We start from the raw sequence: 16,594 nt of genomic DNA on the forward strand, positions 1-16,594 counted from the left end.
ATGCTCATAATTATACATGCTTCCTGTTATTCCAACTTTAAAAGTACTTTTGCTATAAGTTTTCTATAAATTTTTAAATTTTTTTTTTTTTTTTTATATATATATAATTTTCACTAAAACCTTTTAGAAGTTGGTAGAATTTTCACACTGCATTGTATGATGCTATTCTCATAATTTTACATGCTTCATTTCTTAATTGAAAAACATTTGTTTCTGTGTAAACTTATCAGTGGATATCATCATTAGTGTTAAGGTGAAGCCTGATACAAATTATGCCCCTCTCTTTAAAAAAAAAAAAAAAAAGTCAACAGATTAAACTACCACTGGCATATTGTTCAGATTTCAGATTTCATCAGTGTCTTCATCTGTGACGTCATATGGTGTTAGTACAAACAATGGAATGAATAAGTTGACATTTATGATTAGTGAATGGAAGGTATCAAATGTCAAAAAATTTTTGACTTGAAACACGTTGTAGTTTTCATTGTGGTGTTCTAGGTTAATGGATTTTTTTCCCCTCTTTTTGGTGTATGTACTTGGAAGGACGCGTCTGTCACAGGAACATTTTTGCAAAGCACTTATCTTCTGACTTGCCCATGAATTCCATGTTTTCAGCAGTCAAGGCTAACAGTGTGCTTCTCAAATTTTAGCACGCGTAACAGTTGCTTGGAGAGCTTGGTGAAACACAGATTATGGAATCCTCCCTCTGAAGATTTGAGGTGAGGCCCAAGAATTGATATTTGTAACAAGCTCTCTGATGATGCTGATGCTGCAGTTCTGAGGACCACATTTTGAGTAGCACTGAGGTGACACATTGTGACAGTCACTCTAGAATTAGTAATTTAGAAAGCACTTAGACTTAATATGTAGAGAGTGTTTGAAATCAAAATAAAATATTTCATATTGGACAGCTCATTGCCAAAAAATCTCAGCTGATGAGAATTAAGATTTCATAACTAAAAGTGTTACTTATCCATGAAATAGTCAGTTAGAAAACAGATAACACATACCAATCCTGATGAAATATTTTGTCAGTTCCTGTATTTCTTTTGTAGTACCATGTATGATCCCCTATTTTTGTATCAAGAGAATTTCTGAATCTACTTTTGTGTTAGTTTTTCTTATTCTCAATGAATGATAGGGTGATTTAAAGAATTTAAGTTTATGTAATTGAAAAGTTTCCCCCAAATTTGAGGAAATTACTTAGATCATACAGTTATAGGTGTCAAGTCATTTCAGAGTAGTAAAATAGCAGTTTACTGAAATTTTGGAAATAGATGTCTTTGTATAATGAAGAATCACACAGATACTATCACTCTCAGTATTTTTAATATTGTGACATTTATGGTATTTTAATTTTGGATGCACTTCGGGTTTCTACTCAGCAATGCTTAGTCTTTTAAAATGTTTTGAAGTTATTAAAGTTGGCAAATGTGCTTGAAAGAATAAAACAGTTTCCATAAACTAGTGTGTAATTCAAGCTTTGCTCTAATTCATATTAATTTTTCCATTAATTTTCTGTGTTTTTTATTGTACTTATCTTTCTATTTATATTGGAAGAAATTCCTTATTTATCCTTTATGGTTTAGAAAGATTTGCTAAATTCCTTTTAAAAAATTTAAACATGTCTGAAGATGTTTTTCTATTGAGATATTGTCAGCATAAAATGAAAAATGCACAGATCTTAAGTGTTAAGTTTGGTGAGTTTGATATCATGTAAACACCACCCCAAATAAGATATAGAACATTTCTGTTCCTCCAGCAAGTTCCCTCATGCCCCTCTTTCATAATTTCCACTACCTATTCTCACCTGGAAACCGAGTTTCTGGTTTCTATCACCACAGATTAAATGTACCTAAATTGGGATTTCATGTTCATGTAATCATACAGTATGTACTTTTTATTCTTTCTTCTTTTACTTAACAAATATTCTAGATTTTCATTTATGTTGTGTCATGATTTGTTCTTTTTAAATTGTTGAGTAATATTTATTTTCTATGGATTTAATAAAATGTATTTACCTATTCTGCAGTTGATAGACATTTATGGTTCCAGTGTTTTAATAAGACTGTTACAAATAAGACTGTTAATCTATTCTTTTATGAATCTTTTTGTGGATTTGTGATTTTCATTTTTATTGATCATAGAGTAGATGTATATGTAACTTTATAAGCAATTGCCAAATTGTTTCCTGTCAGCAGTATATGAGAATTCTGGTTATTTCATATCTTATCAACACTTGGTGTTATCAGTATTTTTTTTTCTTTTTTCTTCTCTCTCTTTTTTTTTTTTGAGACAGAGGCTTGCTCTGTCCCTCAGGCTGGAGTGCAGTGGCACGATTTCCACTCACTGCAACCTCTACCCAAGCAATTCTTGTGCCTCTGCCTCCTGGGTAGCTGGGACTACAGGTGCGTGCCACCACACCTGGCTAATTTTTGTATTTTTAGTAAAGACTGAGTTTCACCATGTTGGCCAAGCTAGTCTCAAATTCCTGACCTCAGGTGATCTGCCTGCCTTGGCCTCGCAAAGTGCTGGGATTACAGGCATGAGCCACCACACCCACCCAGTCATTTTTATTTTAGCCATTCTTTTAGGTATGTAATAATATCTCAATGTGATTTTAATTTGCATTTTCCTAATAACTAATAAAAAAGTTTATTTCCTAATTAATAAAAAAGTTCATGTACACATTGTTCATCAGTTTTCTTTGAAAAAGTATCTGTTCAATTTTATTCATCTGGTTTTTAATTAGTTTTGTCTTTTAATCATTGATTTATAGGTTTTATTCATGTATTCTGATACAAGTCCTTTGTTAGAAACATATGCAGCCACTATTTTCTCCCAGTCTATGGCTTGTTTATTCATTTTCTTAGTGGTATCTTTGATGAGCAGAAAGTTTTAAAATTCGATGTTCAGTTTATAAATTTTGTGTTATACAGTTTATGCTTTTTATTTTCTGTCAAAGCACTCTTTGCCTACCCTAAGCGGCAAAGATATTCCCTTGCGTTACCTTTATGGATTACTTTTACATGTATAATTCATTCTGAATTAATTTTGGTTTATGGACTAAGAGGGATTGAGGTTATTTTTTTTCCCCACAAGGATATCCAGTTGTTTAGAAACCATTTGTTACATCCTTTCCTTTCCTCATTGAGTTGCTCTAGCAGCTTTGTTGAAAGTCAATTGACCATATATGTATGGTCTGTTTCTCGGCTATCTTTATGCTTTATGCAGGTACTACAGTGTTGATTACTGCTGAAATTTTGATAGGGATTGCATTATATATCAGTTTAGGGAAAATGGACAAGCAGCTTCCCATCCATGAACATGTTACTTCTTCCATTTGTTTAGGCATTTGATTTCTCTTAGTGGTGCTTTGTGCTTCTCAGTGTAGAAGTCTTATATATACTCTATTTGGCTTATCCAAAGCATTTTTTGTGCTGTTGTTAATGATAATTTCTTAAAATTTTCTTCTCTGTTTGTTGCAAGATTTGCTGATTTGTTAATTTTGAGTCTGTTGCTTCCAAGACACTTAAGTTTTTCAACTCCAGCAAAATGCATTTCAGTTTAGTACTGAAAGAACATGGAAGTCAGTTAAAATAAATACACTTTGCAACATTAAATTTATAACATACCTATTCTGTTAATTAAGGAGTATCAGGATTCTCTCTACTTGATTGATGAATGTTGTTGTCCTCAGAGCTCCCTGTTTGATTCAGCTGGCATTTTTTGAGACTATAAGGAAGTCCATGCTTTTTTTTTTTTTTTTTTTTTAATGGCTGTTTCTGGTTCCTTAATTAGATAGTAAGCCCCTAGAATACACAGTGCTTTAGATTACATCTGTCTTTTATTTGATAAGTGAATGAATGAATTGGGACTAGCTTTGGGCTCTCAAGAGTAGGAAGGTTTTTGGCTAGTGGGGAGTAAAAGAAGTTAAGGGCAAGAAATAAGATTTGATAACAGAAGATAAATGAATGTGGTCTTTTAGGGTGATAATGAGTCTACCTCCCTCCCACAGGATAGCTCAGATTTAGAAATAGTAGGAACAAAATTAACATACACTTTGAGATCAGAAACCCTTTAAACCTAGGATGAGGGGCTTGTTTTCCCATTGGCAATAGAGAAAAATTTCGTATTTTTAAGAATGTGTGTAATGACACCGTTTTATGAGTAACCCTTGTAATTAAAACAACTTCTTAACACATTCTAGTGTCTTACATTCCAATTGTAAATCATAGATATATTTGGACTGGGTTTTAATTTCTCACAGGTGTAAAAGCAAACTATCAGAAACTTGGGTGGTTTCAAATATTTATTCTTTTATAGTTCTGGAGAAGTCCAAAATAATTATAACCAGGCTGAGTTCAAAGTGTTGGCAGCACTGCACTCCCTCTGGAGGATCTGATGGAGAATCCATTGCTTGTCTTTTCCAGCTTCTGGAGGCTGCAGGCATTCCTTGGCTTGTGGCCACTTCACTCCAGTCTTCAAGGGCAGCATTTTAGACCTCTCTATGCACTATCTTGACATCACCTTCTCTTCTGTGTGTCAGCTCTCTCTCTGCCTCTTTCTTCTAAGAACACTTTGAATACATTTAGGGTCCAACCAGATAATCCAGCAAAATCTTCCCATTTCATGAACTACAATGTAATCATATCTGTGAACTCCCTTTTTCCAAATAAAGTAACATTTACAGGTACCAGATACTGGGACTTGATATATTTGGGGGCCATTATCAGCCTACCACAGACAGTTATTCCTTTTCTTAGACCTTCACTTTGCTCTGAAAGTTGCTGTCAAAACACATTGGACTAAGGCTTTAAAGCATCCCAAATTATATACTTATTTTCTTGCTCTATTTGCAATTTTTTAATGGAGTGTACCCATTAAATAAATGTCATGGAATCTGAATAGACTTAAAGCCTCAGATGGTGAGCCCGTTGTATCAGTTACTAATCAGAAAAATACCAAATTAGGGAAAGAGATTGAATTGTACTTTCACTATCATTGAGCTGATTTGTGACTCATAATAAAATTTAGTATTATTTTTTAGTTTAGGGCATCCAGGAATTAATTCCTGGTTTTATAGGGCTTTCTTGGTTAGACTTGTACATGATCAGGCCTAACCTCTTCTATTCATTGTACCAAGTGGACTTCCTTTATTGGCCCATGAGAAATTACCTACCTTTTGATCTTTACTCCTACTCTATAGCTACAAATTTAGAACAAGTTCTCCAGGGCCTTAATGCTTGTGACATACTGAAATTAAAAGTTTTCTCATGTAAATGTATCATAAATGTATCATGGCTTATTTGAATATGTTACATATAATAACATTTAGTTATACTAAGCTTGTTAGACAAATCTTCGTGTAGTGTTAGAGGAATGGGTCAGCTAGAGAACTTTAATGCAGCCAACTCCACTTTGGCTTAGGGATATTGCTTGAATATCCCAACTTTAGAGATTGCCAAAACCTCAGTATAGAAATAACTTTTATAAGCATCATTTAATAAATCATGGGTAAAGAAGATGAAACAATAGAACCTTAGTTTCCTTTTCTTCAGTACTTATATTAGTTTAAATATCTAAATGTTGATAACTGATAGATTTAATAGGAAGAGAAGTAGTTTGCCAAAGGGAAAATGGAAGCCTAATCCTCGTTGTTTGCTCTAGAATCTTTCTCCCAGCCTATATAATGTTTACCAGGTTCTTCTGTGTAACCAAATGCCACAATAGCGTTTGCTGTGCTAGAGAGCATCTTCAACAGTGTGGAGAAGTTCATCATGAAAATGAATCTATTTTTAAAATAGTCTGTGATTTAATTAAAACTTACATACTTTACAAATTCTAGATTGAGAATTGAAGTCATTTTGCTTCATGGTACTTGACACAACTTACTGAGTGACTTTGGCCTTAGCAATTTAGATAATAAATGACATGGTACTTGCAATTTTTTTTGTGCTCCTGATAATGTCTGCAAGGCAGTCAATGAAATAATTGAAATTATTGTACCATTAATTGAGGAATATATGAACCAACCACACCGATGAGTCATGAAATGTACATATGGTTATTTACCTGTTTTATTGGTAAAAACTTGGAAAAAAGAGTAAGACATTTAAAAAAAAAACTATTCTACATCAAAAGGACATTCCTAAGTTGACTTTTTGAAATTAAAGTATAAAACTGTCAAAGTAATTATTGGATAAATACTATCTTTTAACGATAGATTCATTTTCATGATGAACTTCTACACACCACTAAGGATTCTCTCTAGCACAGCAAATGCTATTCTGATATTTGGTTTCACAGAAGAACCCGGTAAGCATCATACAGGCTGGGAGTTCCTTATTTACTTGAAAGTAAGAAAATTTACATATCTGAATATGTGCTATTGTTACCCCCAGATTGTTTCACTGAAATGTCTCTAAATTTATATAATCTTTTCCCATTTGTTGGGAGATTGCTGAAAAGCATATGACATATTGATCCTTTCAGAACTGTTAGATGAAAAGAGAAGGGAGAATCACAGAGAACACAGAAGAAAAGGAAGGAAGGAGATATGGGAAGTGATAAAAGAAATGATCCTACTGGATAACTACTTAGTGAGCTACGTGTACATCAGCATTTGAGAATTTATGAATTGGCATAAAGCTTCCTGTTTTTGACCTAGTAGTATAAAGAAATTACTGCATATTGAAAACAAAAATTTTTAGACTTTTTAGAAAATTCACATAAGAAAGATTCTTTAAAGAATTAATTTACATCTAAGTGTTTGAGTTCTTTAAAGTTATTTCTTACAAATCTGGCCTAGAATAACCAGTTTTTAATAAAAATGTATGCTTGGGGATTTATAACTTTATAATCTTCAGGGCTGGGGAAGAAGGTGAAAGTTGTCATGTTTATAATTAGATATATTTTTATTTAAAATTATGATTGTATAATTTCATAAGAAAGACCTAGTGGTCCATTGTATAATGCTGTCTATAGGTAAGCACATTGTGTAAGGAAAGCTTCATACTCTGCCTAGTTCGTGCTCTTCCTGTTTCATGTCCTGCTCATCTGCACGTACCTGTTGCTATTTGTGTTAAGTCATCCTCTCTTGGTAAATTGTCCACGAGACCAAGGATTCCATGAACAAATTATCCAGAAAATGCTGTCTTTGCACGTTGTGACAGATCATGTCACTGGTGGATTTATAGCTTCTCCAGTGGTCTAATTAACCTGGCAGTTTCTCCTGTGTCCAACACTGTTGTCTCATTGCCTTGGCATTTAGTTTTCATCTTCTCATTACCTTCTTAACTAAAGCTCAGATTTACAATTTTTTTTAAATGTAACCCCCCTCAGCTCTCTCTACTCACTCCCTCCCACCCTTATTTTTGATTGGCAGTATCATCCAGATAAACAAAGTACAGATGTATCAGCAGGAAGAGTGGAGGAATGTATACAGAAGTTCATCGAAATTGATCAAGCGTGGAAAATTCTAGGAAATGAAGAGACAAAAAGAGAGTATGACTTGCAGCGGTGTGGTAGGTACTTGTGTTGAGGAACCACAGCACATCAGCAACTCTTAGAAGCACACTCTGCAGTCATTCCTGGGGAGCATTTTCCAGCATTTGCTCCAAGTGTTATTGCCTTTATTCCTCCCCTCCATCACTGTTTTTAATTATGCCCTATTATTAGCAGTGATTATTGTATATCCATTGAGAAGTTAAGAAAACTACTAGGATGTGGCTTCTTGTGAAGCCTTGAAAGCTATTTATTATTTTACATTTGAAAACTATTTAATTACACATTCCTAATTAATATGCTTTATGTGTATAAAAACTTCTTTTTATTAAAATAAATATGTATGGATTACTATTTTAATTATAGTACTTTGAAGACTATACAGTATAAATGACAATCCAAATGAAGATACTATATATAAGATGACATAATAAAGTACCCTGCTATCTTTGAGCTCATTTTAGGCTGAGTTTCATGATTATCTTAAGGATAAACTATTCCTTAGGATTGGTATAAATGATATTTTAGGAATGCAGATTACCTAAGCAATTTTAAAAGTCATTTCTTTTATGCTTTTTAGAAAATAGCTTCTTAAAACAGTGACAAGCTGTTGTGAGAAAGAAAGAGAAATGTAGGTCAGGTTTGTCACACATGGACTGCAGTTACACAAAGTGATAGGCTGTCTTTCAGCACTAGCCTAGGGACAGGAGTCCCTCAGCCTTGTGTTTGAACCTTCAATATGCACTCCACATGCTAATGGGAGGAGTCAATAATCAGTTACAGCCCGAGGGGAAAACACTCAATCGCTCTCTCCAATAGCACATCAGGCTCAGCACTGACTAGGATGTGTTGATAAAAGCTGACTGTCTCTGTAGTTGCTTATTGAATCCCCTCCCATGCCCTACAGTAGCACACCATCAGATCTCACAAGATGATTTTGAGGCTTTGTTAGCACTAAGGTTATCAAAATTTGATTTGAGAAGCAAACCTTTATTTTTAAAACACAGCATTATAAGATGAAGCCAGTGACATTTGCAAGACATCCCTATTTATTTTCAGAGGGATTTCTACCAAAAAAAATCGTTTCTTAAAGGCTGTGTGTGATACTTTTGTGTGGAAAGACTTGAACTGTTTATGTACTGGAGTATTTGTTTGTAAGAGTGACTTATTTATAGTACTAATCAGCTTTCAGGCCATACTACTTTTTAAAAGACTGATGAGCTTAATTTTTTCTTAAATATTAAGAACCTGATGAGTATACCTTTGCAAATAATTTGGATTAATTTTCAAAAATGGCTTGAATATTGGCTTCTGCTTTTGCTGGGTGCATAATCAGCATCTGTCTAATGTATTTATTTTTTAAGTGTGTTTGTACTTCTTGCAAAAGAATGTAGAAATGGCTTCATTTGATGATAAGTTCTACCCATAGGTGTCTTTTTAAACTTGGTTCACGTAATTTCTATGGAAGAATTGAAACTCATGCACGTGAATGTGTTGTGTGTTAGAAATGTATGTTCCTAAAGCCACTACGCTCTACTGGAGATGATGATTCTTTCATGTGTTTTTGCACATCTTTACTAGTCTCTAGTATATCGGGTGCCAGTTTGCTTGAGATAAGAATAATTCACACAACATTGTACCCTAAAGAGTATAGGGTATATACTTTCAATGTCACTCTACATTTTTGCCACTCCACAGCCTATGTACTATTGAAGTTGACTAGAAGCCTGCTTTCTAAAGAGAAAGAGGTAGGGAGGGATCACGAATCATAAAAATATTTTCTCAAGAAGCTACAGGGTGGGGTAGGCCAGAAACAGAAAGAAATAGGAAACCAGGAAAAGTGAGCATAAAATTGCATGAAGGAAGGTTTGAGAGATGTCAGAAGACAAATAATCACCATATTAATGACTTTTTCATTGTCTTCGAAAGGTCCTTAGAACTGTGGATTTCTTTTGAGCTTTGAGTCCTACTTTTAAGCTCTTAATGGAAGCACCTGTGGCCTGCTGTGTCACAGGGTACTCCTGTAGGTCATAGATGAGGTCACAATGAAGTTTAGACAAACTAAATACTGTGAGAGTTGGACCTGATTCATGATTCAGATAAATAGTTTGGAATTTATACAATATCAGTTTGCTCTGCAAGTTTTTCAGGCAGCATATTACTGAATTTAGCTGTTCTAGAAGGACAGCTTTTCATAACACTTTAGTACCTCAGATTTAAGTACTAAGTATTTCCTCCTTTACCAGAGGCTCCAGATACTGAGATGACTTTGTTTCAATTTTAAATAGAGATTGACTTACTGTTTAGGTAAGAAGAGTATCCAAATATAATTGCTATTTTTAAGCCTTTCATACCAGAGCTATTTTTCAAAACTCTTGCAATAAACCTACTTTCATATTGTTATTTCTTTTGAATACTGTTATTAATTTTTTTCTTCTTGACTCAGCTTCAGTAAAATGACTCCTCAAAAAAAAAGGAAATGAACTTCTCTAACAGTGAGGATTTAGGTTTGCTGGAAGCAAAACCTTTGAGAGTAATAATTTGTTAAAGACCAGGATAGGTTACCGAGAGAGAGAGTTTGTTATAACCAGGTCAAAGCACTCTTTTTTTCTGTGTCACTCCCTGAAGACATGGAAATAGCTTTGTTATACAGAACTCTTTTTACGTGTGGTGATAGTTCATTATAAACCTTTCTTTTCATAGGGTGTGCTTTAAATATGTTTGTTTCCTGCCCACCATTAACTTGCAGTGTAAAATAAAATTGAGCTGTGTAATACTTGGGAAGGAGGTAGGAAATGCTTTATTAGCTGATCTTGAATGCTTTCTCATGTTTCACAGCTCCATGTTGGTGCTCTGTCTTAAGGAAAGCCTCATCAATATTGCCCACAGCCATATTTATCTAAAAGATAATTTAAAGGGACACTTGACAACCGTATTTCTTTGCTTCTCAAAAGAAATGATCAAATGTATTCTTTCCAATAAAGAAGAAGTAATACTCCAGGGCAGATAACCTAAAGTATTGCACATATGTTTTTTTCTCCTTCATTCCTACTTCTATATGCTTAGTTGACATTTTAGGGTAATGTTGGGCAGGCTGAAGAAAAGTAAATTTAAGAAAAAGATGAGTAATAATTAGTTCCCAGAGATTATACATTTTGAAAGTAATGTTAACTAGTGAATTTAATCAATTAGTTCTAGTTGGCATATTTACCTTATTGCTTCTGAGGATGCCTCCAAAGGCTGCTTCCAGTGTTCCCCAGAAAGACATGTAGTTATTCAAGATTAGGCTTTGCATTTCAACCAGATGAGCACTTTGGAAAACCCTTTCAGGATTTATAAAATGTTCACATGAATAATACCTGTTGAGTAGATTTCATTGCCTTTTTAAATCTTGTGGGGAGTTTCTTATATATTAAGCACATTAAAAACACATCAGAATTATATCATGGGAAAATAATGGTTGTCATGATTCAATAGCTTTGTAATGTGAAAGTCACAGATCCCTGATGTCTTAGTGGCTCTATAGAGTGACACAGCTTATGAGTTAAGTACTTCTCTGTGATCTGAAGAGTAGCAAACCTTCAAATACAGTTAATCGATTAAATAATGTTTAAAAGAATAGATTGTGTTTGGAATCCTTGCTGATACATTATTTTATATTAGGATATATCTTAGTACTCCGTTAGTGAATTATTTTGGTAAGGTGGAACCTTCACTCTACATAATTGGATACCCAAAACAGCGTGGCTCAGAGGGGATTGGGCCAGATATTGTAAAGTGAGTGTGCCTGTGCTCAAAGCTAATCAACTGTTCTGCTTAGGTAGATACAAGAGGTCATTTCTGGTTTGTATTACACAATTTACTCCATCCCTTTATTACAATAAATATTTGGAAAGATAAGCAAATAAATGGAATGGAAGATAAGCAAATCTTAAAACAAATGAGGAACATATCTTAAAACCCCACCAACATGTGTCAGATAAATCAACATGTAATTTCTTAAACTCAAGAACCCTTCCTGAAAAGCATGTTACTGTTATAGAAACTCCATAAGAGGGAAATATGTAGATAATATAAATTTTGGTTAACTGTTAGGAATAATAACTTAAGGCCAGTGGATATTTGTGAAATTGTGTCCTAAAGCTAACCCTTACAGAATACTTGAATTAGTGAGATTAGGGTCCATTTATGGTCATAATATTTCCATTTGATTTTAGGAATTTCAAAATTGGTTGTAAAAATTTGCTTCAGGTAAAATGTGGAAGATAAGCATCACGGGGTATGTTTTTTTGGTGACCGTTTCTGAGAAAAATAAGTATGTGAAATGATGCAGAAAATCCATCTCGACAGTTGGGGACTGGCTTTATCTTGAGTGGGAGAAGACAGTATAGATAAAACTTTCTGTGCAGGTTCCCTCGCCCCAACTTACTTGTTGCATGATGACTACTCACACTACTTGCTACTTTTACTTGAATGCAAATAACTGTTTGTGCAATGAAAATGTATTTTAGGATCATTTTTCATTGGTTTTGAGTAAAAGTTTGGCTACTTTCAAATAATGCTATAGAAACCTATGGGCAAGATTATAGTTATTATTCTGGGACACTTGAACAGACTTGAGAGTTCTGATTTAATAATGGAGAAGTCTAAGATTTTAGGAAGTTTTGTTTCCAATTTAACCTCTCTCCCAACTTCCACTTAGTTACTTGACCTAATTGAAATCAGTGGGTCCAAAATCAAGACTGACCGAGTCACCTTTCGTATTTTTTCCTCAACCTTGGTTTCATATTACACTCTGTTTACTTCTACTTTGCTTCAGTTACAGTCAATGAATCAGAAATGGCAGTTGACATTTGTTCTTTTTCAATGTTGTTTCCCCTGTGTGAGCTTTTATTCCCACAGCTACCACAGTAGTCCATCCCCAGATTATAAAACATACCCAGATTATTTCCATAGCCGCTAATTGGCCTTCCGTTCTCTATGACTGCCTTCTCCCACAGTACTTTACATTTTGATTGATCTAGCAGCTTTCTTTATTCTCACACCTCTATTTAAGAACATTTATAACTCTACACCCTCCCAAAATAACACCTACCCATTCACCTGGAATTTAAATGGGACAGAAGCTTTTAAAGCTTGTCCCTGCTATTTTTTCCGACTTATTACGTATTTCAAACCTATTGTGAATTTTGTCCCCTGGTCCATTTAGGGGCTCCCAGACACATCTGTTTATACTGTTTGTTATTAATCAGAACCACCCTCCTGTTCTGATTCTTATTCTTTGTTCAAGGTTCAACTTAGGTCCTTCCATCTCCCCTACCCCCAACTCCCTACCACCCACCAGAGCCTTCTGGTGTTCTAATCCATCACCATTTGTGCCCTCTGAACTAAAACCACAGAATTATTTTGAACTTTCTTTCATCTGGTTCCTATCATTTGGTTCTATGTTTGATATTTTGGAACGACTGAATAATTATATAGGCTGTGACTTTGATAAAAATGAGTCATACAATAGCAAAGTACATCAGACTTCAACACTTATAAATCCAAAGTCAAGAGTTGCTTTCCTACACTGTGGTACTTGAGGTATTTTTCTCCTACTAATAATGGATTGGTTTTTAGTCATTTTCGTATGGTCTGGTATAGATAGTTCGACACAAACACTGAGAGATAAAGTAGTTTAAAAGTAACTGTCATTTTTATTAAGCAATAGAACTGTGGTGGTTCTTTTAAACATTGTTTAACAACCTTGTGAGAAAGATATTAATATCTGTTTTTCAGAGAATATCTGTTTTTCAGGTTTAGTAATTTGACTAAGGTCACATAAAGTAGTTGATCGAGGGGAATTCAAAGCCATTTTTTCTCAATCACTGTTTTGTATGAGTTGTGTACAATCTACTATTTCTAGTTCCAGATAGTCACGTACGAGGGATATTTGAGGGTCAGAACAAGAGACCAGACCTACTTCTGCTGCTCTTTTATGTGTTTTCTAGTGAAGCAGAAGGAAATCAGTTTCTGGGTTTCATTTGGTACCTTCAGTGAACACTGGGTTTACCTACAGTTTATAAAAGCTCCACAGTTATTCAAGTTCATAATCAGGTTCCAAGTTTATAGTTTTTCTTCAATGTGGAAAGCCTTGTACTAATGACTCTGCAGATTCATCTGGGAAAGGATTATAGGGTTTATGACTTAAAGAACAGGCTTCAAATTAAATGTTGCCTGTTTCTCAATCTCTTATCAAGGTAGAGAATTTTTCAAGAGCAGAGACATGTTAAAGACAAGGAAACTGATTATGTTCAAGTTACTTCCTACATAAAAAATTTAATTATGTGTAGTGAAGTGTTCTTTAAGAATGAGGTGATGGTTTAAAATTAAATCACTTGGTTTTAAGACAGCAAGATACTGAATTAGACCTAAAGGAAAAACTGCTGTTTATTTTTAACTTACACACCGATGTCTTTAAGTGTGAAATAAACTTTAAACACTTTAAATGGCATAAAAATAAACACAGTGGACTAATTGCTAAATGAGAGCATTGTGGGGATGTGGTGTTCATGTGAATAACGTGGCACTGCCACACATGAATAATATGGACAGAGCTGCAGGTGGACTTGATCTTTTGGCCAGTATCTGTTTGAATGAGACTTTGAAATATCTCTGCCATAATGAATAAAGTTAAATTTCTCTCCCCTGTAGTTTTTTGTTGCTGTTATTTATTTTTTATTTTTACTTTATTTTTTAAATTGTAACTACAGATAGAAAAGGTTTCCTGGGATTAGGATGTGTAATTATTTAGGCATGAAACAAAGAGTTGTTTTAGAAATTTTACTATCATTAGAAGGAAGCTTAAAAAGACAGGAATTCCATTGTCTTGTAAGAAGTAAAAAATATTTATTGATTCCCAAATGGAGCTGAAAAAAAACCTTTCCTCTTTTAGAAAGTTGTGAATGACCCAGCGAGAGCTCTAGTAAGCTTTACTGAACCAAGCTGCTAATAGTTATTTAATGTTATTCTTCAGTGTGAAAGAATCTCCGTAGATTTTCCTTTTAATCTCTTTGAATTGCAGGCTCATAAACCTCTCTGATGAGTCCTGCCAGTGTTTTCTTAGATCCCACTGTTGAGACAATGGAACCACAGAATTCTTTCACCTCTTGTTGTCAGACAAATCCAATAGAACACAAGGTCAGAAGGCCCTATACTTCTAAAGGTTGAAAGATTCTTTTTCAAGTAAGCACATACATTATTTGATTTTAACATTAGATTTCTCAAGAACCTCTCTTTATAATGTACTGACTTCTGTAAATAGATTTGGAAGTTTTTCTTGTTTCCGTATTTGGCTAAGCTTGTGAGCACAGCACAGGGTATGAACAGACCTTAATGTTCCTAGATACCTTAGAAAAAGTTGAACCCATTTACTTCAAAAGAATCAGCAATCATTCAGTATCATTGGACTCACTATAAGAGTATACCACATGCTAGACAATGCTTTTTATTTCCAAATGGCTGTATTTTGTTTCAAAATGCTTACTACCATTCTATATCAAAAATTCCAAATTTAATATCTTGGATCTGTTCATTTAATTAAATCACTCTCTAAATCAGTTTATGTTTTCTCAAGCCTTTTAGTAGTGTCATGTTAACAGGGGAACTTTAGGAGACAGGATTTACCTTTCTAGATACCTATTAAAATTTTTTATTACAAGAGAAAAATATTTATGTAATACTACAAAAGAAAACTAACTTATCTGTTTTGAAAATGCCATGCCTGATTAGTAGACAATTATTAAAGCTAATTACAGGGTTCCTGTAAGTTACTTTAGAGGATGGGGAAGAATTAAGTTTTTTAATTATAACCACAATGGTGGACAAGCAGAGATCATTGTTTAAAAAGAAAAAAAACATTGATTTGTTTGTGCTCCTTCTTTGTAATTGCAGTGGGGTTTCAGGAGAGGGAATTTGCTGTTGCCCCATCCCTGGACACCTGCCTCTCAACAAAGGATCTTGGTCACCCCCCACCGCCCACATTTAGATTCACCTTTTACTTGTGTGTACCACGTCTGCTCATTATACAGTTCTCCAGGGATCCAATTTTCCCCTGAGTTAATCACCCCTAGCCTTTTTCAGAAATTGTTAGATTACCATCCTTTCAAAGAATAGACACCTTCTTGAGTTTCTTCTTTCTCCTTTTCTTATTTCTATTTAAAAATGTAGCCACTTAGAGTCTCAACATACTACCTTTAAAACTTTTAAAAATTTAATCCTTATAGAGAAGTGCATAAATCTAAGTGTGTAGCTTGATGGATTTCACAGTGAACACACCCATTTAACCAGAAAGCCTCTGGTTTTGTTTTTTTGTTTGTTTTTTGATATGGAGTCTCACTGTGTCACCCAGGCTGGAGTGCAATGGTGCGATCTCAGCTCACTGCAACCTCTGCCTCCTGGGTTCAAGCATTTCTCCCGTCTCAGCCTCCCTAGTAGCTAGGACTACAGGCGCACACCACCACGCCTGGCTAATTTTTGTATTTTTAGTAGAGATGGGGTTTCACCATATTGGTCAGGCTGGTCTCAAACTCCTGACCTCAGGTGATCCACCTGCCTCGGCCTCCCAAAGTGCTGGGATTACAGGCGTGAGTCACGGTATCTGACCCAGAAAGCCTCTTATGACTTCTTCCAGTTAACCACTAGCTCCTCGTTTCCCCCATCATAGGGTAGTTTTGCCAGTTACATTTTGTGTAACAGGTAATCATACAGTGTGTTATATTTTTTGTCAGATACTCGTTTTTTAAAACCAGAATCCCTACAGGAACCTGGGCTGTTTGTGCCCATGGTACTGAATAATTAGGTCAACATACAGATGTTTAAACAGCCACAGAATATGAAAGTGTTTTAATATACTCTTGGGCAAGGTACTAACCATTTTTGTGTATTCTCTTTTCGTATTGCCCATGAGATATGGTCTAAGCTAACTTTTCAACCAAGAAATAGGTAGCTACTCTAAAGTTCCTATGCATACAGATGAAGAAAACATAGTAATAAAACTGAAAAAGCCACTGTTTTGGGTAGGTAGAATAATAGAAAGGGTTGCACA

The 16,594-nt window shown here is 34.6% G+C and overlaps 1 protein-coding gene across 2 annotated transcripts in view; it reads left to right on the forward strand.

Moving 5' to 3' along the window:
• Positions 1-16,594, forward strand: part of DNAJC24 (DnaJ (Hsp40) homolog, subfamily C, member 24) — a 64,413-nt gene that overhangs the window by 38,665 nt on the left and 9,154 nt on the right. For both annotated transcript variants that reach the window (XM_011936334.1, XM_011936335.1), the window contains exon 3: positions 7,388-7,526. In XM_011936334.1, the coding sequence (XP_011791724.1) occupies positions 7,388-7,526 (139 nt within the window). The remainder of the gene's footprint in view (positions 1-7,387; positions 7,527-16,594) is intronic.

This window comes from Colobus angolensis, unplaced genomic scaffold, assembly GCF_000951035.1.
Source record: "Colobus angolensis palliatus isolate OR3802 unplaced genomic scaffold, Cang.pa_1.0 Scaffold152, whole genome shotgun sequence".
NCBI lineage: Eukaryota > Metazoa > Chordata > Mammalia > Primates > Cercopithecidae > Colobus > Colobus angolensis.